At 37.5% G+C, this 26,621-nt stretch overlaps 1 protein-coding gene across 1 annotated transcript in view; it reads left to right on the top strand.

The window, feature by feature from the left end:
* The window catches only part of RGS22 (regulator of G protein signaling 22), a 144,392-nt gene extending 118,172 nt beyond the window's left edge, over positions 1-26,220 (top strand). Inside the window, 10 exon segments of the mRNA XM_030304390.2 lie at positions 973-1,041; positions 3,389-3,550; positions 15,135-15,314; positions 18,559-18,714; positions 22,105-22,170; positions 22,172-22,204; positions 23,686-23,779; positions 23,899-23,977; positions 24,220-24,268; positions 25,132-26,220. Of these exon segments, the coding sequence (XP_030160250.2) occupies positions 973-1,041; positions 3,389-3,550; positions 15,135-15,314; positions 18,559-18,714; positions 22,105-22,170; positions 22,172-22,204; positions 23,686-23,779; positions 23,899-23,977; positions 24,220-24,268; positions 25,132-25,245 (1,002 nt within the window). The 3' untranslated portion in view covers positions 25,246-26,220.
* The last annotated feature ends 401 nt before the right edge of the window (positions 26,221-26,621 follow it).

Consider the following 26,621-nt stretch of genomic DNA (forward strand, 5'->3'; position numbering starts at 1 on the left):
CCTTAAGTTATGGGAAACGTAATACAGCTGGGAATATAGAATTTATAGTATGAAGAAGAGCTGTCTTGTTTTAGGCAAAAAGTTCCTGGAAATAAGCTTTGGGACAACTCAAATTTCCTCATTTCTTTCCTTCAGGCTCTGGCTCACTAGTATTATTTACCACATTTTCTATGTTTGCCATAATAACTTTATTGTAACTTGTAGCCATTTCCTGACTTAGCATTCTTTGGGTGGCCAGCAACATAAACTGATTCCGGCAACCTTACGCCAAAGACAAAAGAGAAGGGAGAACATTTATTATAAAATAGTGCTGGAACATCTCACACACTGAGGGGAAGAGTTGGCACCCAAGCTCTAGAAAGGCCAGGGGCCAGGACAGCCCTGGAAACCCAGCGAAAGTTCCCGGACAGCTGTGGCTATAAAAAAGACTCAGTAGTCATGATCCAAGACCTGGTCTCCCTAGGTCAGTGCCTGGATGTATCCGCTGTGGACAGGGAGGTAGATTCACATAGCACAGATTTGGCGGGAGTGGTTCCCAGGGGAAAATATTGTGAACAGGCAATAACCTCAAGAAATATCTACTATATTTCCTCCGTGTCTTGAATAACTTTTGTGTTCTAAAATTAGTTGTGGCTAGAAAAATAGCACCAAAATCTGAGAAGTCCTCATTATCTCTCCAGCTTCAATTTCCATGTAACCCAAAGTGAAACTTCTATTTGCATTTGGCACAATACACTAAGGTATTATTATCTTCACTTTGCAGGTGGGAAACTGTTCAGAGAATTTGAGTGACTTGCCCAGGCACTTAGGAAGGGCTTCCATTGCTAAATCAGATCCTCTTTCTCCTAAACTGCACTATCTCTTATCCCTGCTGACCTTTACCTCATTTTTAAAAGTTATTAACTTAGTAAATGATGACAAAAATGTAGGCACTCTGGATAAGTGGGAAAAAATAAATGGTTTTGCTTCTAGGTACAGATGAGGGATGTAGCTGAGGAGCTCTTACTACAGAAGCATGAAAGGAAAATCGGGGTCTGGAAGGCAAGTAGTGTGTGTTATATTCTTCCTCTTGCAACTTCTGCTCTGTCAAAGAATTATCTCTACCCCCCCCCCCCCCACACACACGTATTAAAAGAGACCCTCATCATAGACCCTGCTTTCTAAGCCACCAACTGACCACCGACACATTTAATTGGCTGATGGATTCTGGGGGAAAGTGTGATTCTACCAGCGCTGCCTTCTTAAAGCCCTCTTGAACTGCTAAACCCTAGAAGCGTGCTTTAAATATTGGATGGTAAATGTGTATTTTTGTTTATCTTGCTTGTGATGGATTTATTGAGACAAGCTGTTCGTTCCAGCCTATGATAGTTTATTTATTACTGAGACTGGATTACACAAAAAGAATGAGGTGATGTGTGCAGCAGAATTACCAAGTTAAATTATCTTATGTTATGCTCTTTGTTGGAAATTACAGTTTGGCTTTAAAAGAATTAAGATAACTGTCATTTTGGTGATTATTTAAACGACTATGCTATGATACCTTACTAGAAAGTGCCTATTTTGTCTTTCAACAAGCATGATAAACAGTCTTCTTTTTGAGCTTACGAATTTATGTGTACTCATTCTTCCTCAGATCTTGCTGGAATGTGGGACTAGACCCAGGCGACCCCCTACAAACTAACTAACATAAAATTTTATTTGACTATTAGAGGATTATACGTATCTGTTAGGATGCTCTTTTTCTGTATTTTCCTCTTAAAAGGAAATAAACCATTCTTATGTTTGTCTTTTGCTATATTTTTTTTATTGAAATACTGAGTAGAATGGGCTTATATTTCATATTGTGCATTATATATTTTGTTATTTTCTGCTTATTTAAATTACAGGTTTTAGTTAAATTACTTAAGTTTTAGTATCTTAAGAAGCAGGTCTTAAAACATTATTTGCTGAGTGGGTTTTAAATAAACATCCCAGTCTAATACATAATTGTTCCTATTTATAGGGCTGTAATTTTAATACGGAACATATGCTGAGGGTCTTAACTTTTTGACCAGAGAACATGACATGTGCCTCACTAAAACAGTGTTAGACATCTAATCGCTCTATCTGGGTTAAGGCACTGCCATTCTAGACTGCCTGGTGTTGCCTTTACTTTTCAGTTTCCAATTCAGATGTCATCCTCAAGACCCTTCTGCAAAGCTTTTGCTACTCCAGGCAGAATTAGTTACTCCTTTTGTGTTCCCATAGTGCCTTTTACATAACTCTCTTAAACACATTGATGGTCACATATGATTTGTTTCGAAACTTATTTTATGCCTAACCAATAATGGGTATTTATCATGGTGCTTTGCCTGATTGTTACTATAATTCCTAAATTCATTTAAAACATTGTTGGGATGATGCTTCTTTGGATGGTTGTAGGCTAAACTCAGATTTAGGGAATGTTAATAAAACTTATCCAGTAAAATAATTACTATTCAGTAAATTCAGTAAAATCTATGTCTTATGTTTTTTAATCTGAGAGGCTAAAGAGGAATGGATATGTGATCTGAAATGGCCAAAATTTTAAAAGTAGACATCTTGTATTTCAAAATTGTGAAGATATAAACTAAGTATTACCTTTAAGCATTACTAAAACACTATGGGTCCTTCTGGCTTTTTTGTTATGTAAAGTAAATCCTCAGAGGAAGTTTATTATTAAAAATAATGTATTAATGATGATTTCTTCTATTATGAAGTATTAATAACAATTTTATTAAAATAATACAAAGATGTGTCACCTGAAAACATTATTTTTTTCTAAATAGAAGCTCCACAACTAATTTCCTGCTTAAATTAACAGGATTTGGTAATTTTTTTTAAAGATGTGAAAAAATATCTTAAATGTTCAAGTGCTCTTACTCCTTAAAAGGCAGGAGAGTTATATATTAATACATAACATATATATTACATATATGGTACATTATGTACTATATATCTGATATACATATGTAATTACAAAATACATAATAATAATGTAACAATATATATCATAACATTATGATTATATTTTTCTGTTTAAGCACAGAACTCACGCAGTGCACTAAAGTGTAGTTCTTCACCTTAGTCCCAAAATGTAATGACATCCTTAATCAATGTAGTTATATGTTCTGAATCATCCAATCATTTATTTTTCTCTCCACCTCTAAAAACCTGATGCCATAAGAATATAAAGGAGAGAAAAGGGAGAACAGAGGGGTTAAGGTTGCCAAATTCTATTGTATCCTTGCCGTAAATTTCAACAACCCAAAGTAAAGGAGGTTGTATTTGGTAATGTTTAGCCTAATAAATGACTTTATTATTGCTTTTTAGAACACAGCTAATTTTCTGTATTTTCTGTTATGGACAGCCTGTGGAGAGTAAATGGATATCTTCATCTTGTGAAATCCTGGCTTTTCGTAAAGCATTATTGAATCCAGTTACCGCAAGACAGTTTCAACGGTTTGTGGCTCTAAAAGGAGATTTGTTGGAAAATGGGGTACTCTTTTGGCAAGAAGTACAAAAATATAAGGTATTATATTGGAAGCTGGAGAAAACTACCTCTTTTTGTGGAGGAAATGCATTAACACCAGATTCTTAATTGTAACTATATGGACAAGATTTGTATTAAGATATTCCAATTTTGTCATCTTCATACCAATATGTAAATGTTGAGGTATTTATTGTTCTATGTTAGATACATTTATTATTACACGGTGAAGAGTAAGCATGAGCCCTGGAATGATAGAATTAGATTTTTCAAGGTATTCACAGATATTATGACTTAATGAGAACCTTTCTCAAAAGAGTTTTAATTACATTTTTGCATAGCATTTCTCTATAAATGTACTATAGACATTTTTTCCTGAAGATATCCATATTCAGTGCTTGAACCAAGACCTCTTTCCCAGAATTTCTCCCAACCATATTTCCAGCAATGGTAATCAAAGGTAGCGGATTATTGATAAATAAACCAACAGAGCTGAGAGGAGCTTTTCTATTAGCAAGAATGGCCACAGAGCGCTTGGACGGCTCAGTTGGTTGAGTGTCAGAATCTTGATTTTGGCTCAGGTCATGATCTCATGGTCATGGAATTGAGCCCTACATCAGGCTCCACGCTGGACTTGGAGCCTACTCAGTGTTCTCTCCCTTCCTCTTCTTCTACCTCTTCCCTGCTTATGTGTGTGCCCTCTCTCTCTCTCTCAAAGAATAAAAAATAAAAATAAATAAGAAAGAATGGGGACGCCTGGGTGGCGCAGTCGGTTAAGCGTCCGACTTCAGCCAGGTCACGATCTCGCGGTCCGTGAGTTCGAGCCCCGCGTCAGGCTCTGGGCTGATGGCTCGGAGCCTGGAGCCTGTTTCCGATTCTGTGTCTCCCTCTCTCTCTGCCCCTCCCCCGTTCATGCTCTGTCTCTCTCTGTCCCAAAAATAAATAAACGTTGAAAAAAAAAATTAAAAAAAAAAAAAAAAGAATGGCCACATTCTAAACAAAACAAAAACAAATAAGTCAAAGAACAAGTGGTTAGGCACTTGTTTTTTAGGTTTAAGTGTTCATTGAAATCATATTGAATCATTGCATTAAAGAAAGGAAAGGACTTTCTAGGTATTTAATCTAGACTTGAATATAGGAGTGTTGTTTAGAAATACTTAAGAGGAGGCATCCAGACTCTGCCTAAATGCTCCCCTGGGTAACAGATTCATTTCTGGGCAAGTAGCCTATTTTATCCCTTTATAAAAGTAGAGAATAAAAATAAAACTGGAATTCAAGAGGATAATACTTTCAATTGGTCTTATCATCTAAGTATGAATTATGTAATACAAATATTCTGCAGCATTTATATTCTATATAGTTAGCAATTTCTCAATAAAGTCTATCTCCAAACTTTCTCCAACATTCCGTGAAACTCTTTTCTACCCTTTTCTGTTATGAACAGTTTTTGTACTCTTCTCACCTTAGAAATTTTCTCAGAAAAAAATATTTTGAGATAAGTTTTTTCAAAGTCTGTCACAAGATAAGCAATATTAAAATAATTTTTTTTAATTAGGAGGTAGAGCCTGTTTTCCAGAAAAGGCAGCTATTGTGAGTGGGCAGAATTATTTTTAAGCTAATAAGAATATGAATAAGCCCAACCCTGCTAGGACAGAGGTAATACAATAAACTTTGCAAGAAAGGCATTTTAAGAAACCACACTCATAGAGTCAACCCTTAGTTGTGTGACCGCTTCTTCTTCAAAGCTGTCCTTGGTCTTCATTTAAATATCTTTTTTTGTGGTATAGAATGAAGGACATACAGTTCTAGGTAGCTATTAAAAATCATGCTATAGGAGGGAATTTGTTCATTCAGTAAGCATTTATTAAGTACCTAGTATGCCAGCCATTAAGCTAAATAGTAGGAATAAAAAGTAAATACAATACATTGCTTTCCCTCAAGGAGGGGGACATCCATGAAAACAAATAACATGAAAGAGTATTGATTATGATCCATGTTCTAACTAGGTATAGTTTTGGCGCCGAGAGGGAATGATGCAGGGAGGGTAGTAGGTCAAGCAAATCTTAGCAGAAGCGATAATATTTGAATTGGGTCTTGAGAGAATTTGTTAGGTGGAAAGCTTTACACCTGGCAAAATCTTACTGAACTCACTTTTATATAGCTTACTCTTATTTTTTTTTTTTTATGAAATTTATTGACAAATTGGTTTCCATACAACACCCAGTGCTCATCCCAAAAGGTGCCCTCCTCAATACCCATCACCCACCCTCCCCTCCCTCCCACCCCCCATCAACCCTCAGTTTGTTCTCAGTTTTTAACAGTCTCTTATGCTTTGGCTCTCTCCCACTCTAACCTCTTTTTTATTTTTTTTCCTTCCCCTCCCCGATGGGTTCCTGTTAAGTTTCTCAGGATCCACATAAGAGTGAAACCATATGGTATCTGTCTTTCTCTGTATGGCTTATTTCACTTAGCATTACACTCTCCAGTTCCATCCACGTTGCTACAAAGGGCCATATTTCATTTTTTCTCATTGCCACATAGTACTCCATTGTGTATATATACCACAATTTCTTTATCCATTCATCAGTTGATGGACATTTAGGCTCTTTCCATAATTTGGCTATTGTTGAGAGTGCTGCTATGAACATTGGGGTACAAGTGCCCCTATGCATCAGTACTCCTGTATCCCTTGGATAAATTCCTAGCAGTGCTATTGCTGGGTCATAGGGTAGGTCTATTTTTAATTTTCTGAGGAACCTCCACACTGCTTTCCAGAGCGGCTGCACCAATTTGCATTCCCACCAACAGTGCAAGAGGGTTCCCGTTTCTCCACATCCTCTCCAGCATCTATAGTCTCCTGATTTGTTCATTTTGGCCACTCTGACTGGCGTGAGGTGATACCTGAGTGTGGTTTTGATTTGTATTTCCCTGATAAGGAGCGACGCTGAACATCTTTTCATGTGCCTGTTGGCCATCTGGATGTCTTCTTTAGAGAAGTGTCTATTCATGTTTTCTGCCCATTTCTTCACTGGGTTATTTGTTTTTCGGGTGTGGAGTTTGGTGAGCTCTTTATAGATTTTAGATACTAGCCCTTTGTCCGATATGTCATTTGCAAATATCTTTTCCCATTCCGTTGGTTGCCTTTTAGTTTTGTTGGTTGTTTCCTTTGCTGTGCAGAAGCTTTTTATCTTCATAAGGTCCCAGTAATTCACTTTTGCTTTTAATTCCCTTGCCTTTGGGGATGTGTCGAGTAAGAGATTGCTACGGCTGAGGTCAGAGAGGTCTTTTCCTGCTTTCTCCTCTAAGGTTCTGATGGTTTCCTGTCTCACATTTAGGTCCTTTATCCATTTTGAGTTTATTTTTGTAAATGGTGTGAGAAAGTGGTCTAGTTTCAACCTTCTGCATGTTGCTGTCCAGTTCTCCCAGCACCATTTGTTAAAGAGGCTGTCTTTTTTCCATTGGATGTTCTTTCCTGCTTTGTCAAAGATTAGTTGGCCATACGTTTGTGGGTCTAGTTCTGGGGTTTCTATTCTATTCCATTGGTCTGTGTGTCTGTTTTTGTGCCAATACCATGCTGTCTTGATGATGACAGCTTTGTAGTAGAGGCTAAAGTCTGGGATTGTGATGCCTCCTGCTTTGGTCTTCTTCTTCAAAATTCCTTTGGCTATTCGGGGCCTTTTGTGGTTCCATATGAATTTTAGGATTGCTTGTTCTAATTTCGAGAAGAATGCTGGTGCAATTTTGATTGGGATTGCATTGAATGTGTAGATAGCTTTGGGTAGTATTGACATTTTGACAATATTTATTTTTCCAATCCATGAGCAGGGAATGTCTTTCCATTTCTTTAAGTCTTCTTCAATTACCTTCATAAGCTTTCTATAGTTTTCAGCATACAGATCCTTTACATCTTTGGTTAGATTTATTCCTAGGTATTTTATGCTTCTTGGTGCAATTGTGAATGGGATCATTTTCTTTATTTGTCTTTCTGTTGCTTCATTGTTAGTGTATAAGAATGCAACTGATTTCTGGACATTGATTTTGTATCCTGCTACTTTGCTGAATTCATGTATCAGTTCTAGCAGACTTTTGGTGGAGTCTATCGGATTTTCCATGTATAATATCATGTCATCTGCAAAAAGCGAAAGCTTGACTTCATCTTTGCCAATTTTGATGCCTTTGATTTCCTTTTGTTGTCTGATTGCTGATGCTAGAACTTCCAGCACTATGTTAAACAACAGCGGTGAGAGTGGGCATCCCTGTCGTGTTCCTGATCTCAGGGAAAAAGCTCTCAGTTTTTCCCCGTTGAGGATGATGTTAGCTGTGGGCTTTTCATAAATGGCTTTTATGATCTTTAAGTATGTTCCTTCTATCCCGACTTTCTCAAGGGTTTTTATTAAGAAAGGGTGCTGGATTTTGTCAAAGGCCTTTTCTGCATCGATTGACAGGATCATATGGTTCTTCTCTTTTTTTTTTGTTAATGTGATGTATCACGTTGATTGATTTGCGAATGTTGAACCAGCCCTGCATCCCAGGAATGAATCCCACTTGATCATGGTGAATAATTCTTTTTATATGCTGTTGAATTCGATTTGCTAGTATCTTATTGAGAATTTTTGCATCCATATTCATCAGGGATATTGGCCTGTAGTTCTCTTTTTTTACTGGGTCTCTGTCTGGTTTAGGAATCAAAGTAATACTGGCTTCATAGAAGGAGTCTGGAAGTTTTCCTTCCCTTTCTATTTCTTGGAATAGCTTGAGAAGGATAGGTATTATCTCTGCTTTAAATGTCTGGTAGAACTCCCCTGGGAAGCCATCTGGTCCTAGACTCTTATTTGTTGGGAGATTTTTGATAACCGATTCAATTTCTTCGCTGGTTATGGGTCTGTTCAAGCTTTCTATTTCCTCCTGATTGAGTTTTGGAAGAGTGTGGGTGTTCAGGAATGTGTCCATTTCTTCCAGGTTGTCCAATTTGTTGGCATATAATTTTTCATAGTATTCCCTGATAATTGTTTGTATCTCTGAGGGATTGGTTGTAATAATTCCATTTTCATTCATGATTTTATCTATTTGGGTCATCTCCCTTTTCTTTTTGAGAAGCCTGGCTAGAGGTTTGTCAATTTTGTTTATTTTTTCAAAAAACCAACTCTTGGTTTCGTTGATCTGCTCTACAGTTTTTTTAGATTCTATATTGTTTATTTCTGCTCTGATCTTTATTATTTCTCTTCTTCTGCTGGGTTTAGGCTGCCTTTGCTGTTCTGCTTCTATTTCCTTTAGGTGTGCTGTTAGATTTTGTATTTGGGATTTTCTTGTTTCTTGAGATAGGCCTGGATTGCAATGTATTTTCCTCTCAGGACTGCCTTCGCTGCGTCCCAAAGCGTTTGGATTGTTGTATTTTCATTTTCGTTTGTTTCCATATATTTTTTGATTTCTTCTCTAATTGCCTGGTTGACCCACTCATTCGTTAGTAGGGTGTTCTTTAACCTCCACGCTTTTGGAGGTTTTCCAGACTTTTTCCTGTGGTTGATTTCAAGCTTCATAGCATTGTGGTCTGAAAGTATGCATGGTATAATTTCAATTCTTGTAAACTCATGAAGGGCTGTTTTGTGACCCAGTATATGATCTATCTTGGAGAATGTTCCATGTGCACTCGAGAAGAAAGTATATTCTGTTGCTTTGGGATGCAGAGTTCTAAATATATCTGTCAAGTCCATCTGATCCAATGTCTCATTCAGGGCCCTTGTTTCTTTATTGACTGTGTGTCTAGATGATCTATCCATTTCTGTAAGTGGGGTGTTAAAGTCCCCTGCAATTACCACATTCTTATCAATAAGGTTGCTTCTGTTTATGAGTAATTGTTTTATATACTTGGGGGCTCCGGTATTCGGCGCATAGACATTTATAATTGTTAGCTCTTCCTGATGGATAGACCCTGTAACTATTATATAATGTCCTTCTTCATCTCTTGTTACAGCCTTTAATTTAAAGTCTAGTTTGTCTGATATAAGTATGGCTACTCCAGCTTTCTTTTGGCTTCCAGTAGCATGATAAATAGTTCTCCATCCCCTCACTCTGAATCTAAAGGTGTCCTCAGGTCTAAAATGAGTCTCTTGTAGACAGCAAATAGATGGGTCTTGTTTTTTTATCCATTCTGATACCCTATGTCTTTTGGTTGGCACATTTAATCCGTTTACATTCAGTGTTATTATAGAAAGATACGGGTTTAGAGTCATTGTGATGTCTGTATGTTTTATGCTTGTAGTGATGTCTCTGGTACTTTGTCTCACAGGGTCCCCCTTAGGATCTCTTGTAGGGCTGGTTTAGTGGTGACAAATTCCTTCAGTTTTTGTTTGTTTGGGAAGACCTTTATCTCTCCTTCTATTCTAAATGACAGACTTGCTGGATAAAGGATTCTCGGCTGCATATTTTTGCTGTCTAGCACCCTGAAAATCTCGTGCCAATTCTTTCTGGCCTGCCAAGTTTCAAAAGAGAGATCCGTCAGGAGTCTTATAGGTCTCCCTTTATATGTGAGGGCACGTTTACCCCTTGCTGCTTTCAGAATTTTCTCTTTATCCTTGTATTTTGCCAGTTTCACTATGATATGTCGTGCAGAAGATCGATTCAAGTTACGTCTGAAGGGAGTTCTCTGTGCCTCTTGGATTTCAATGCCTTTTTCCTTCCCCAGTTCAGGGAAGTTCTCAGCTATTATTTCTTCAAGTACCCCTTCAGCACCTTTCCCTCTCTCTTCCTCCTCTGGAATACCAATTATGCGTATATTATTTCTTTTTAGTGTATCACTTAGTTCTCTAATTTTCCCCTCATACTCCTGGATTTTTTTATCTCTCTTTTTCTCAGCTTCCTCTTTTTCCATAACTTTATCTTCTAGTTCACCTATTCTCTCCTCTGCCTCTTCCATCCGAGCTGTGGTGGTTTGCATTTTGTTTTGCATTTCCTTTAAAGCGTTTTTCAGCTCCTCGTGACTGTTCCTTAGTCCCTTGATCTCTGTAGCAAGAGATTCTCTGCTGTCCTGTATACTGTTTTCCAGCCCAGCGATTAATTTTATGACTATTATTCTAAATTCACTTTCTGTTATATTATTTAAATCCTTTTTGATCAGCTCATTAGCTGTTGTTATTTCCTGGAGATTCTTCTGAGGGGGATTCTTCCGCTTGGTCATTTTGGATAGTCCCTGGTGTGGTGAGGACCTGCAGGGCACTTCCCCTGTGCTGTGGTGTATAACTGGAGTTGGTGGGTGGGGCCGCAGTCAGACCTGATGTCTGCCCCCAGCCCACCGCTGGGGCCACAGTCAGACTGGTGTGTGCCTTCTCTTCCCCTCTCCTAGGGGTGGGATTCACTGTGGGGTGGCGTGGCCCGTCTGGGCTACTTGCACACTGCCAGGCTTGTGATGCTGGGGATCTGGCGTATTAGCTGGGGTGGGAAGGCAAGGTGCACGGCGGGAGGGGGGGCAGGCTTAGCTCGCTTCTCCTTAGGTGATCCACTTCAGGAGGGGCCCTGTGGCAGCCGGAGGGAGTCAGATCCGCTGCCGGAGGTTTGGCTCCGCAGAAGCACAGAGTTGGGTGTTTGCGCGGAGCGAGCAATTTCCCTGGCCGGAACCGGTTCCCTTTGGGATTTTGGCTGGGGGATGGGCGGGGGAGATGGCGCTGGCGAGCGCCTTTGTTCCCCGCCAAACTGAGCTCTGTCGTCCGGGGGCTCCGCAGCTCACCCTCCCTTTGTCCTCCAGCCTTCCCGCTTTCCGAGCAGAGCTGTTAACTTATGACCTCCCAGACGCTAAGTCGCGCTTGCTGTTGAAACACAGTCCGTCAGGCCCCTCCGCTTTTGCAAGCCGGACTCGAGGGCTCTGCTTGGCTGGCGAGCCGCCCCTCCGCCCCGGCTCCCTCCCGCCAGTCCGTGGAGCGCGCACCGCCTCGCCGCCCTTCCTACCCTCTTCCGTGGGCCTCTCGTCTGCACTTGGGTCCGGTGACTCCGTTCTGCTAATCCTCTGGCGGTTTTCTGGGTTATTTAGGCAGGTGTAGGTGGAATCTAAGTGATCAGCAGGACGCGCGGTGAGCCCAGCGTCCTCCTACGCCGCCATCTTCCTGCGCCTCTAGCTTACTCTTATTAAGTGCTTGCTATCTGGCACATGTTATCTTAATTCTTTTCATGTAACAACTAATTTATTCTTTATAAGAATCCTAGTAGGTCAAAACTGTTATTCTTGCCATTTAATAGATGAAGAAGCTGAGGCACAGAAGGGTTAAGAAACTCCTGACATCACGCAGCTAATTAAGTGGTAGAGCTTGAGTTTGAACGAAGGCATTCTATTGCTAAAGTTTATGCCCTTAACCACTAAGTTATGTTCCCTGCCCCCAGCAAAGATTGTGGTAATATGCTAAGAGATAAAGATCTGGGTTCTTTCCATATTTTCGCAATTCAGAACAATGATTAATCAGTGTTCTTAAACACTGTTCTGAATTGTGAATATTTGGGAAGAACCTAGATACTCTGCAGCCATTAAAAATCATGCTGTAGGAGAACAATCAATGATGGGAAAGGATATTTTTTTTTAAAAAACCTAGTTACTATAAAACACCATACTTTAATCTAAAGTGTGTGTGTACATGTATGTGTGTGTGTGTGTGTATGTGTATGTGTGTGTCCATAGAAAAAAACTGGAAGAGTATATTCATCCAGCAAATACTTTTTGAACATCTACCAAGGGCCACGAAAAATCCTGAGGATGCAACCATCATCAAAATAGTCTTCCCTCTTAGAGCTTACACTGTCATGGGAGGGACAGATGAGCGATAGACAAGGCAGTTGTAAGACTGTGACTAGGGCAGTGGTGATGGAAGCTCAGGGGGTAATGGGAGTACCTAAGATAGACATCTCTCCTGAACTGAGGGAGTCACCAAAAGCCTTCCAGAGGAAACTCTGTTTAAACTGAGCCCTTATGCTGCTGTTAGTGCACAGCCCGCTTTGGATCCTCTCTCCCCCTTTCTCTCTGCCCCTCCCCTGCTTTCTCTCTCTCAAAAATAAATAAACATTTAAAAAAATAAAAATAAACTGGGACCTTAATGATAGGTAACGTTAACTGAGCTAATGGCATAGTAGGGCAGAACAATTAGAAAAAAAAATCAATTCTGATTTTTGTCCCTTCACCCTCAAAATGAAAACTCCAAAAACTTGTTATTTCACAAGCCTTATATTCCATAATTATAAATGAGGCTTACCAAATATTTATATATGATAATCTCACTAGTAATGGGAAAAAATACACATTTGGTAACACATCTAACATATGTTGTATAAATAGGCATTTTCTGAGGGGGGGTTCTAAATTGAGTTAAAAATGCTAACTGTTGTCTTAATGTAACATTTATATCAAGCTTTTTCCACATATAACTTATGTAGGATTTTATATGGCCAGCACTTAAATTCTTCTTTCTTTAATAGTGCCCATAAGATAGTGATTACAATGCCCATCATACAGTGAGTACTTAATAAGTGTTAGCTCATTTCTGGCCTAGAATTACAAGTTTCCAAATTTGTCTGCTTTCTTGTGATTTGGAGAACAATGTCTTTGACAAAGAAATGCCATAAACTCAAGCTAAGCTACCTCTTTATTTTAAAAAATGATAGCCCTGTATTTGTCACATAAAACTGGGCCTTTTAAATGTATGGTCCCTATTTTTGAGTTCTTTGGGTATAAGGAAGATAATTTAATAGGCTAACTATAAAAGTATAAATACTAAAAGATACCTAGTGGCGCACCTGTCACTGCCAACATCCTGCTTATATTGCCCTTTTTGCTTTAAAATTTTTTTAAATTTATTTTAATTAATTAATTATATTTATTTTTATTTAAATTCAAGTTAGTTAACATATAGTGTAATAACGATTTCGGGAATAGAATTTAGTGATGCATTACTTACATGTAACACCCAGTGCTCATCCCAGCAAATGCCCTCCTTAATACCCATCACCCATTTAGCCCATCCCCCTACCCCACACCCCTCCAGCAACCCTCAATTTGTCCTCTGTATTTAAGAGTCTCTTAATGGTTTGCCTCCCTCTCTGTTTTTATCTTATTTTTCCTTCCCTTCCCCAATGTTCATCTGTTGTGTTTCTTACATTCCACATATGAGTGAAATCATATGGTATTTGTCTTTTTCTGACTTATTTAGCTTAGCATAATACACTCTAGTTCTATCCACGTTGTGGCAAATGGCAAGATTTCATACTTTTGATTGCCAAGTGGTATTCCTGTATGTGTGTGTGTGTGTGTGTGTGTGTGTGTGTAAAATATCTTCTTTATCCATTCATTAGTTGACAGATAGTTTGGCTACTGATGATAGATAGCACTGCTGTAAGCATCGGGGCACATGTGCCCCTTTGAATCAGCATTTTTGTATCCTTTGGATAAGTACCTAGTAGTGCCATTGCTGAATCATAGGGTAGTTTCTATTTTTAATTTTTTGAGGAACCTCCATACTGTTTTCCAGAGTGGCTGCACCACTTTGCATTCCCACCAGCAGTGCAAAAGGGTTCCCCTTTCTCCACATCCTTGCCAACTTCTGTTGTTTCCTAGGTTGTTAACTTTAGCCATCCTGACAGGCATGAGGTGGTCTCTCATTGTGGTTTTGATTTGTAGTTCCCTGACGATGAGTGATGTTGAGCATCTTTTCATGTGTCTATTAGCCATCTGGAGGTCTTTTTTTGGAAAAGTGTCCATTCATGTTTTTCTTTTTTTTTTTTTTTAACGTTTATTTATTTTTGAGACAGAGAGAGACAGAGCATGAACGGGGGAGGGGCAGAGAGAGAGGGAGACACAGAATCGGAAACAGGCTCCAGGCTCTGAGCCATCAGCCCAGAGCCCGACGCGGGGCTCAAACTCACGGACCGCGAGATCGTGACCTGAGCTGAAGTCGGACGCTTAACCGACTGCGCCACCCAGGCGCCCCCGGTTCATGTTTTTCATTTCTTCACTGGATTATTTGTTTTCTTGGGTGTTGAGTTTGATAAGTTTTTTCTAGATTTTGGATACTAACCCTTAATCCAATATGCCATTTGCAATTATATTGCCCTTTCGAGCCTAAGTCACCTTGGTGTTGAAGCAGTTTTGGTTGGGAAAGCGTTTACATCCACCTGCAGATTGAGTTAGGTACCCGTTTTCAGTGTTCTCCTAGGATCCTGTGTACACCTCTACTGTAGTACTTATTAGCTAACTCATATTGAAGTAATGTGTTCTCTTGCTTCTCCTCCAGTAAGATTGAGCCTTTAAAGGCAGATACTATCTTGGGGCTCAGCTGGTACATAGTAGGCACCCAATATAAATTTGCTGAATGAGTCAAAGTAGACTTTGAAGCTGTTCCTTTACCTAGGAGTAGAAGCACTCAAGGGTAAATGAAACCTGTATTTATGTACGATGTATGCATCAACGTCTTAGGTTCCTCAAACCCAAGAGAAATAGAAGATACCGTTTTATAGAAAGATAGCTTTCACATGTCCTCATGTCCTCTTGATCTGAAGTTAAAATCTATGTATTACTGGAAGATGTATTGCCACAATTCTACAAAGTGTTCTAGGAATGCGTTAATTATATACTGTTCTCTCTTTCCTCCTTGTTCAGGACTTGTGCCATTCTCATTGTGATGAGTCCATCATTCACAAGAAGATCATGACTATTATCAACTGCTTTATTAATTCTAGTATTCCACCAGCTTTACAAATTGACATTCCAATAGAGCAAGCCCAGAAGATTATTGAACACAGGAAGGAGTTAGGACCCTATGTATTTAGAGAGGCACAGGTAAGAGATCAGGGCATGCAGTTAAGCGTATTTTAAAATACATTAACAATCTAGATATTCTTTTAAAGATTTTGCATTATTCATATTTGACAGGGTTACGACCTTCCTTCCTTAACTGAGATTACTTCTATTTAATGAAAAAATATTTGCGTATTCCACAGAACATAAGAAACTAATAACTTACTATTTTGTTGATAATAAACAGCAAATATAATTATTTAAATACTATCCTTGACTTTCTATGATTATCATTTTTGTTTTTAGCTTATAAAACTCCAGCCAATTCCTCCTTCCTTTCCCACCATTCATGTTTCCTTTAGAAAATCTGCTACCACAAATATGTGTAAAATATGTGTGTCCCAAGATTTGTGTATTTTTAAAGATTGGAATATTCACATAGCTCATAAAATAAGTGAGAGGAGATTTAAGTACCTAACCAACATAAAGTACACAAGCTCATGAAAAGAAAATCATGCCTGTTAACCTGCTCAAGTTACTTCTTTTTAAGATAAATAATAGAAAACAGTGATTTGGTGGACATAATTTATTTGCATTTTTAAAAGCCTTTTAGTGATGTTGTTCTTGAAAAATGATTAAGAAAAATAAATTATAATAGGGGTAATAGGGAAGGCCATGTCATGATTTAAGTGATATGAACCAGAGATTTAGGATATGATTGCCCTTGAGCATGGAAAAAAGGCCATTATTCCTTAACATTCATTTGTGAGCCAGCTGTGTTCTAAGTCCTCTGAGGAACTGAAATGGACTCATAATCCAAATTATGCATTAAAATAGGTGAAAATACAGATGAATGATTGAGGAAGTGCTAAAGAGAAATAGAGAAAACATGGTGCCAGAATCGTAGTATGTTTGTGAAAAGATCTTAGAGATCACTTAGCCTAGCCTAGGTCTCTGGATAACCAGGCCAGGGCTTGCCCATCTACATCAAAGACCTTGAGTTTGCAAGTGCATGTCTGGAACTGCTTATATTGGTTGGTTTTGCCATACTGTCTAGGGATTGAAGCCAGCAAACTGTACTGGAGTCCTCTAGTTTATGCATTCTACTTGATTTCCTAAAATAGAGTCCTAGACATAATTTAAATGTGGACTTTAGAGCATCAGAAAATAAGAGAATCTTTCTATAGAGTCCTCACCCCACCAAACTGATTATTCCTCCTGCGTTTCCTAAGGAAGCTCAGGGAATAGCATCACCTTCTACCCAGGTGTGCAAACCAGAGGTCTGGTTGCACATCTCTTACCACTCCCTGCCCTCACCCACCAGTCTTGCTGAAATATCTCTGGTTCTACAAAGGAGCCTTATTCTCTTCCCTCCTGAGTTTTTTGTGTTATCATCTTCTCTCCCTTGTGCTTCTGTAACATCCTGCATAGGTTTCTGTTTATCGCACAAAACTGAAAATGACTATTTTTATGCTGACTTTCCCATCTGATTGTAAGGTGTTTGAGGGCAAGGCATGTTTCTTATTTATCCTTGTGGCCCAAATGCCTAGCACAGAATAGGCGCTCAATAACATACTTGAACTCATGGATGATTGACATGAGAAGTGATCTATTGTGACAGAAAGGAGTAAAATCAAATTGGAAATGAGAGCAAAGTTAACTGAAAGGGCTGCATAGTAGATAAAAAAGCCTATTGCCTGTTCTAATATTGTTAGCAGTGTGACCTTTTCCTATCCCCCACCGGCACCCCTAATAACTTTGAAGTTTTCTTCACTCAACCAAATTTTCACTGGCCCTTTTAACTCATACTAAAGTCATTGCCCATCTACTGCCAGTGAGCAAAGTAGCTCTATATTTATTACAACATTTTCCTACCTACAGTTTGATTATCTTTTGAGGTTCTCGTGGTACAGAGTAATTTTTGTGACTAACACATATGTTATTAACTTAAAATCTTAATTGCAGCTTTTAGGAGTAGAGTCGTTTTATGTCTGCCATTGAAAAATTGTGTTCTAATTCAATGACGTTTGCTGGAAGACTTTCTAGATGGAAATAAATGTATTTGAGAGCAGGGAATGACTCAGGTTTTGGATAGATAACTGAGAAGTAGGGTCAATAGTTGGTAAATAGAGAAGGAAGAGAGGTATTTGTTTAAGAAGTTCATATAGAAACTACCACGATCCCTTGACATTAGATCAGGGGATTACTTAAATAAAGATATAGCAGGTAAATGTAAATGAAATTTGGTTTAAAGCCTACATTTCATCAAAGAAAGTATCTCTAGCTTTTGTGATCACAATGCCAAGAGGCTACAGAATTAAATGATAAAACTGTATTTTAAAAGGAATAAAAAATTTTAGAATTACTAATAATATTCATGTACAGAAAAGAGGAGTAATGAAATATACCAGCCAGTTGAGGACTCTATTGATCACTGCAGCACTTACTTTTTATAAATTCCTCTTTTCCTCTGAAGAGTTGGCTTGGAGCCTAATGGGATGGTTCAGTTTTCTCTAGGGCATTAGGTAAAGGCCATTCCTAGTAACAAGATGTTGGACTTGATCTGATGTGGCAGGTCCTACCTTCTTGGAAGTAATATATGCCTCTGGAACTAATGGAAATACTTGGCATGGGACTTTGAGCAACAATTCTTATCTCTATAAATATCACAATTAATCACTTAATGTGGAGTGTCCTCATAGAAAGCCTTTGTCCGGGATACCACCCTGCTTTTTAAATGTTACTTTTCTTGCTCTCACATAAAAGAGATTATATCATTTAAAAGTTACTCAAGATTTATTTTTAGATCTGCGGCTTTGTTTAAGAGCTTTTCCAGAGGTATTTCCTTTCTCTAAAAGAAAGAAAAAGGGGGCACAGAGGCGTTCCTCTTGATGGACTGAATATTTGGAATACTTGCATAAAACAGCAGAGTGTGTGGCAGATCAACTAGTGTATGTTTTAAAAGAAAACATAAATTTCTTATTTAAAAAAGACCTAATGGATTCTTTATTAATACAATCAATTGGTTAGGGAAACATAAAGAATAAAGTAACTTTTAAGTATATGGTTTTATTTTTAAAGAAAGACTTCTCATTGGTAGTAAAAAACATTGATGATAAGCATGTGCTGAGCTAAACTATGCCAAGATGTCTGGAGACAGTAAGTTGGAGGAAACACGCTGTATATTAAAGATAGAATAGTTAATCCATTATTATGGTGAATTAGAGTTTAAATTGGTACATTTGTGTAAAATTGTAATCTGAGACATACTTTGTTTTTTATACAGATGACAATTTTTGGGGTTCTATTTAAATTTTGGCCTCAGTTTTGCGAGTTTAGGAAGAACTTAACTGATGAAAAAATTATGAGTGTTTTTAGAGAGAAGACAAGAATATAATAAGAAAAAAAATTGGCAGTCACAGAAGACGAGAAATTTGCAAAGGTAAGACAAGACTCATTTTGAGTTGAGTCAGACTTTAAAAGGTATGTGGTGTGAAAAAATAAAAAATAAAAAAAAAAATAAAAGGTATGTGGTGTGTATGAATTTGCAGAAGAATTCAGGCTGGGGAAAATACAGAGACATTATAGAATACAGATTTTAGTGGCTTTTAAGCCTTTAGCCAGAGGTTTCAGACTTTGTTTTGAATTTCTCAAAATACATCTCAAATGTCACCTCTTCCATGTGAAAGCTTTCTTTACCCTCCTAGGTCGCACAAGCAGTTCACATCCACTGTAGTAACATTCCTACCTCTCTTGGAGAATGCTTTATATTGTCTCATGAATAGGTTTTTGCATCTGTCATTCTCACTGGACTGAGATTCCCAAGGATAGTATTTGTCTTGTGCATCTGTGTATCATAGCGCTTAGACCAGTGTCCAGCACAGGCTCAATTATTAAGCAGTGTTTATTGAGTAAATCAGGAACGAAAACAAAAATGAATGAATGAAAAAAATGTTATGTACTCATGGGAAAGCATTTTCAATATTACAATAACAAACTGATACATTGACCACAAAATTTATAAATATGAATTATAAATTGCCCAGCCTGCCTATTTGTCTGTCAATCTGTCCATTTATTCAACCATTCATCTGTCTGTCTCTTTATATTTATCTACTTTCTTTGAATTGAAAAAGGCTAACTGCTCATGACTAATGTATTTTATTTACTTGCAAGCTTATACCTATTCTATTTTTTTAAAGAAATTTAGAAGGTATCAAAAAATACAAAAGTAATATGATGACAAACACTGCTAACATTTTGCCTCATTTTTTCCCCTAGTTAAAATATTGTAGAAAGAGTAAATACTGCAGAAAGAGCAAACTCTCTTAACCCCAGCTCTGAGTTCCATTACCCTCCCCATCCCGAAGAGCACCATTAAACTTGGGATATATTCTTCCAGCTCTTTTTAAAGATAGTGTTTTATACATATATATGGTGTCATAAACAATGTAGAGGACTGTGGAGGTTCTCAAAAACTGCCAAACTTCTCCAAAGCTGCAAAAACCAACCTCCTCTGTTCTGATGTTTGTATGGTGTATCTTTTTTCATTCCTTTACTTTCTATATCATTGTATTTCAATTAAGTTTCCTATAAACAGCATATAGTTGGGCCACGGTGGTGTTTTTTAAATCTATTCTGCCAATTTCTGTCTTTTATTTGGTGTGTTTAGTCTCTTTGTCTTTATTATGGTTTTTAATATGCCTGCCATTTTTTTCTTGTTTTGATTTTTCCCTCTATTTTTCATTATTTTCTGTTTCCTTTGTCTTGCATTCTTGTGGATTACTTGTATATTTCTTAGACTTTTATTTGGTGTATCTTTGTTTAGATATTTTAGTGGTTGCTTTAGATACTACATTATAGATACGTAACTTTTCCCAGTCTATTGGTGTTAACATTTTTCCCAGTTTGACTAGAGTCTAGAAACTAACCACCCCCCACTTTTAAGTCTTTTTCCATCTCTTGTTTTATAGTTATTTTAAATATTTCCTCAGCATATACTGCGAACCACATCGGTATATTGATGGTTGAGGAAAATATAAGACATTTCAAAGTGAGCAGAAAATGGCAGATGATATCCATATAAAGCCATCATAAGAATAAAACAGAAAATGAAACTCTGACATTTTATAATTTTTGCTTCAACCATTAAACATTAAATTAGGAAACTCAAGGAGGGAGGAAAAGGCTATTATATTAACCCATACTTTTGCTGTTCCCATTTTTCTTCCTTCCTGATATTCCAAGATTATTATTTTCTTCTGTCCTTTCCCTATAGGTAAGGTATTGTTTCTTACTTACGCCTTCAAGATTTTTTCTTTGTCTTTGGCTTTCAGAATTTGATTATGATATGTCTCGTGTGGATTTCTTTGTACTTATTCTGTCTGAGGATTGCTCAGATTCCTGAGTCTGTAGGCTTATGTCTTTGCTAAGTGGTTTTTTTTTTGGGGGGGGGGCAGATTTATATGCATATCATATGTGTGTATATATGTGTATATTTAAACTTTTTGATACATATATATGATACATATACATATTATATACCATGTGTATGCATGTGTATGGGTCAGAAAGTGTATATAAATAATATGTGTATAAATCCCCTACCTATCTCTCTATTCAATCAAATTTTTTCTCCCTTGGGTACCTTATAGCTTCATTTTTCAGAGATTTTTGTCTTTTTTTCTTCAGTCTTCTTTTAAATTCAGTAAACTCATTTTACTTTTTATATTTTTGGTCTATTTTTGGCCCAAGTTTCTGCATTTATGATTTGGAGTATTATTTTATGTATACAAATGTTTATATAGGAATATTTAATTAATTTTGGGTGCCTATGTTATAGTCTTCCTCTGATTCATGACTGGATTTCTTGGAGAGTTCTGTCATCAACTAGCATCATTTATAATCATAAAAAAAAAAAAATTGAATAGCTTAAGTTCCCAGTAGCAGGCATTGATTAAATTATCTGTGATACATACCTTTACTAGACTATTATTTACCTGTTGAAGTGATGATATAGTTGATTTTTTTTTATCACTCAAGATTGAGTGCTTAGAACAGTTAATTCATTGATGATGCATTTATACATTTCATTATCCACATATTCAGGTGTATACTATATATTGAATTGTAGGCATACTGGTGAATGACACTAGACCCTCCCCTTACATTTCCACTAGAAATATTTTCACAACAATTTGCATGAAAAAGCAGATTTCAAAAAACACATACAGTGTGATTCCATTTGTATGAAATTTATGTAATAAAATATAAATACTAAAATTACAGGTTATATCTATGTCTTTCCCTAGTGAGAAGCTTGGATGGATGTTTATGAAAAGGTTTACAATGGTTTTTCCTAGATGCCAGAATTGGGTGGCAATTTTTACATACCACTTCATAGTTTATCACTCATTTTTAACGTTTATTTATTTTTGGGACAGAGAGAGAGCATGATACGGGCGAGGGGCAGCGAGAGAGGGAGGACACAGAATCGGAAACAGGCTCCAGGCTCTGAGCCATCAGCCCAGAGCCCGACGCGGGGCTCGAACTCACAGACCGCGAGATCGTGACCTGGCTGAAGTCGGACGCTTAACCGACTGCGCCACGCAGGCGCCCCATTATCACTCATTTTTAAATATTTTTATATTAGTAGGAAATAAATGTAAAGAGTTCATAAATGATGTCAAATTAGTAACACTGACTTGATGAGACCTCGAGTGTGGTACTCATTAGAAGATATTTTTTCATCTAATGTTATGACTCCTTAGCTGTAAGTTTATACTAGTAGAGTTTTACCCCCCCCTTTTTTAATAACTTAATATAATTACAGGATGGAAGCAAACAATATGCAAGTTCTTCAGGATCTGCTATCAAAACAGCTGCTTTACCCAGTGACCCCAGTTTTCGGCCTGCAAGCATATGGTCGACAGGTAAGCTGTACGGGTGTCACAGATACCACTTCTTTAAACATTGGATAGTAGAATGCAGTAACTCAGTTATTGTCCAGTAGTAGAGTTGTGCTTGTTTGAAAATGAGGGTAAAATTATTCTAGGAGAGATTGGAAGGGAATTCCCTTGAGCCTTCAGAGACTATTAAAATTTCAGCTGATCCTGGACAATATAATAAAAGAAAATACTTTTTTATACACATGAAGAAGATTTAAGTGGCAGCAGTTGAAATGACTAGCTTATTGAAAAAGAGAATAAGGCAGATAGGGAACAAGACAGAATACACTTGGTTGACATATTCTTGGGTTTAAAAAAAAGAAAGAAAAATGTCAAAGCCTTAATCTCAAATTTCTTAATTCTTTGAAGTGCTCATAAAATTGGCCAGTACATGACCATCAATGAATACATTTACAATTTTTATGTTTATATTTACATTTGTACATTAATATCACGTCCCTGAAATTTCATAAGTCATGTCCATTTTTAATGACTTGTGTTTGCATCTTAAGAGGATTCTAGCTCAAGAAACAATCTTTTTGGCATTTAAGAATGTCAAATAAATTCAGCCGCTCAATAAAGATAACTGATAGACTATAAAGCTATTATTGAGAAAAGGGGAATGTCAATTTTGTGACACCATATATTGAAAAGGTAACCTCTAAAGTGTATGATATGTAATAATGCCATTGGGAAAAACATTTATTAGCAAATGACTAGCATTAAATTTCAGAAACGTGGTATATAAAAAAGGGTGAAATGTGGAACTAGAGATAACAAGCTTCTAATTTTCAATGTCACTTACAAGTCAGTGTTACCTGGGAGCCTGAAAAAAAATCCCTGAATTTGCTTTTGAGCCTGTTTCCTTGTCTGTTAAAAGGAGAAAAGTGTGAGAAAAAGGAATGGTATGATGACAATCTCCTGTCATATATCTCAAGAGTTCGTAAGAAACTAAAAAGCTTTTGGAAACCAAAGGCATTTCCTAAATGTAAATTATTATTGTTGTTGCTATTGAAGAGATACATGTTGAATTACTCTAGCAATTGGTACAGTGATAATACTGTGCCATTTTGCAAGTGTGGATTCTCTGTATGTGCATTTGTTTCTGATAGATTTTGCACATTTAAGAATTGTAATTAATACAAATGCAAAACTACCCCCCTCAAAAAAACTTGGATCTCTCTTGAGCACCTAAATTCACAATCAAATTAAATATATATATATATAGGTGCATGAATAGCTGTCAAGAACTCCATAAATCCTTTGCAACATTGATTCACTGAGAATAGTTATAACTCATATAGTTCTAGACACATCATTGAATTGTCCTATTCAATGATCTGTTATTGAAGTTTATTATACTTCAATAAAGGTTTAAATGAAGAGGCTTATATAGGCCATCTTACCTTCAGTTTATTTCCTGGGACAAACATTCCCAAAATTAACTTTGAAAGCTGTCTTTCTAGCCAACCTGGTGCTACTCCAAGTACATAGAAGCCTTAGAACAGGAGAGGATTCTTCTTAAAATTCAAGAAGAACTGGAAAAAAAGTTATTTACAGGTAATTTTTCCTTTCTGCTTACAGAACTTCTTTGTTAACCTTTATATCACAGATTAACTCTAGAGGACTTTGCTGATGATCACTTCACAGCTTTCCCTTATTTCTCTTATTTTGTGCAGCTACACCATCTTTTACAAATTTTAAGTCTGCTGCTTCAGCTGTGTCTTTGAAAAGACCGTATCTTCCTACAACACCAGAGTGAGTTTTCAGTGACTGTTGGCAGTTCTTTCTTCCTTGTTAGAGTTTCAGTCTCTCATTTGGCTGTTCAGCAAAGAGAGAGCAGGAAGGGAGGAAGACCGACTCCCTCCCAGCTGCTCGACCCACAAGTTTGGAGAATTTCAGTGTATGTGTGTGCATGTGTGTGCACGCGGTTTTGTGTTCTCTCTCTTTCTGTGTTTTTTTCTCCTCTGCTTGGAACCTAACTCTCTATCCCATTTCAGAGTGACAGTACTCATGTCGGTGTATAATCTGCTGCTGCTAGATGGCAAGGTAAGTCAGACTGAACGTTGTGCAGTACCATTCATGTCCCTGTAACATACACACTCATGCACATATGCAGTTGCACACATGCAAAGCATGCACACGCCACACACACACACACACACACACACAGACACCCTGCTAACAAATTGACAGTAGGAGCGATCACCTCGCCTGCCCTCTAAGTGGCAGTCTCCTGAAAAGGAAAGCTTCTAGGGAATGATCACTTATTGCTTCTATTCACTCCTTATCTCTTCTTGTACAAAGAACAATGGAAGAATAGTCTCTAGCTCAGTCTCCCAAGTTTTCCCAAGCTGAGTTTTTCCAAGCTCCATTTCCCCACGTTGGGAATGTAAGAAAGAACTAAAAATAAAGAACTGAAAATCAAGCCAGGTCCTTCTTTCTTGCAGATGCTGATGGGATTATATAATTTTGACTGGATACTAACGTTAGAGGTTACCAATGCCTTTACAAAATGGTATAGAAGTATAATGTAGTGTATGTGTGCCCCATGGACTCAGTACTTGAAGAACCCAGTAAAAGTCCCGTTTCTCTTATCTTCTGTCTTACTGCTTGATTTTTTGTTTCCGAAAATCCTTTTTGTGGATTTTGGTTTTCTGTTCTTGGAAGGGTTTGATGAGCAGGCCTTTATGTTCTCTGTCTGCTTATCTTTTTTCTCTTTTGTTTTACCCTAGCGCTGTACCCTTCTGCCAATTCCCCAACCTCTTAGGCCATCCTTATAAGTGCCCTCAACATTAGGGTTTGTTGACATATCTGTTCATTTTTTTTTAACCTTATTACAATTCTTTGTTTATTTAGATTTACATTTTCCATAGCTACTTATGTTTTCAACCATTATTTTTCTTTTGCAGGAATGCTCTAGACCAAATTTAACTGATATGGAAGCTCAAGTTATTATTTTTTTGATGGCCTGCATAGAGCAAGCCTACCATCTAAATAAAGTTTGGCATGTTGTACTCTTATAGTTTTAAAGTGACAGCTATTCTGTACACATTACAAAAAAGACCATAAAATTTTTAAAAACTCATTTAGAATAAAATGACTTCTATCTAGGTTAGAAGAATCAAAATTTTTTGCTCATCACAGAACTTAAGAAAGTATCATGTTATGCTCCTCAAATAATCTTTCAATAAATATTCTTTGAGCATTTACTCTATTTGGTTAGCAGACATGTTCAGCAAGTGGTTAGGGGCAAATATTCCTAGTAATAAATTGGCCCAAAACATAAAGTGAAGTGACTTCCAAACCTTATTCCTATCCCGAACTCTCTAAAGGAGCCATATATTAAAGCAGTGGTTCTCAGATGTAGACTTCAGTGTGCATAAGGATCACTTGTGACATTTGCCAGCAGTGCAGATTCCTAGGCTCACTCTCTGAGAGTCTGATTCAGTAGCTCTTGGGCAGAACCCATGAATCTCCCTCTTTAACAGACATCCTCGGTGATACTGATATAGTGTTCCACAGGTCACTCTTGAGGTGAACTGTTAGGGTAAAAGAGAAGAGCTTTAAAAGGTAAATCCCTCTTATTAACTCAAGTTACACTTCATCAGCGAGAGCCCCGACATACACCCTCCTGTCCTCTTCCCCAGAGAGAAAGGAGAAGGTTTCAGAAATGACCAGGGAGAATGAAACTCACAGATGGTAGGCTTAGGACTCAGAAGCTCCAAAGACTATGACTTGGATTTACCGGATAGAAGCATTGAACTTCTACTTTCACACAGTCCCAGATAGTATTTTTCAAGGTGGAATTGCTATTCCTGATCTTGCAGAGTTACACATTGTAAAGGAGGAAAGCATCAGGTAGGCATCAGAAAAACTGTCTTCTAAAGCAGTGGTTGAGTACGTGTTACAGCATTGGAACCCTGTGGTTTTATCTATTTCCACCCTGCTCCACACCCCATAGTGGCTGTGAAGTTTGTAAACTAACTGTTTTCTATGCATTGCACTTGTTTTCTTTCTTTTTCTTTTCTTTTCTTTTCTTTTCTTTTCTTTTCTCTTTTCTTTTTTTCTTTTCTTTCTTCTCTTTTCAGTGTTTCTCTCTTTTTTCTGCCTTCTCTTGTTTTTTTTTTTTAATATTTTATTTATTTTGAAAGACAGAGCACAAGCAGGGGAGAGGCAGAGAGAGAGGGAGACACAAATCTGAAGCCGGATCCAAGCTCTGAGCTGTCAGCACAGAGCCTGATGCGGGGCTGGAATTATGAACCGCAAGATCATGACCTGAGGTGAAGTCAGATGCTTAACCGACTGATGCCACCTAGGCACCCCTTTTTCTTGGTTTTAATTGAGCATTTTACATGATTCCATTTTCGCTCCTCTCTTAGCATGTCAATTATACTTCCTT

This window comes from Lynx canadensis, chromosome F2 (assembly GCF_007474595.2).
Source record: "Lynx canadensis isolate LIC74 chromosome F2, mLynCan4.pri.v2, whole genome shotgun sequence".
Lineage (NCBI taxonomy): Eukaryota > Metazoa > Chordata > Mammalia > Carnivora > Felidae > Lynx > Lynx canadensis.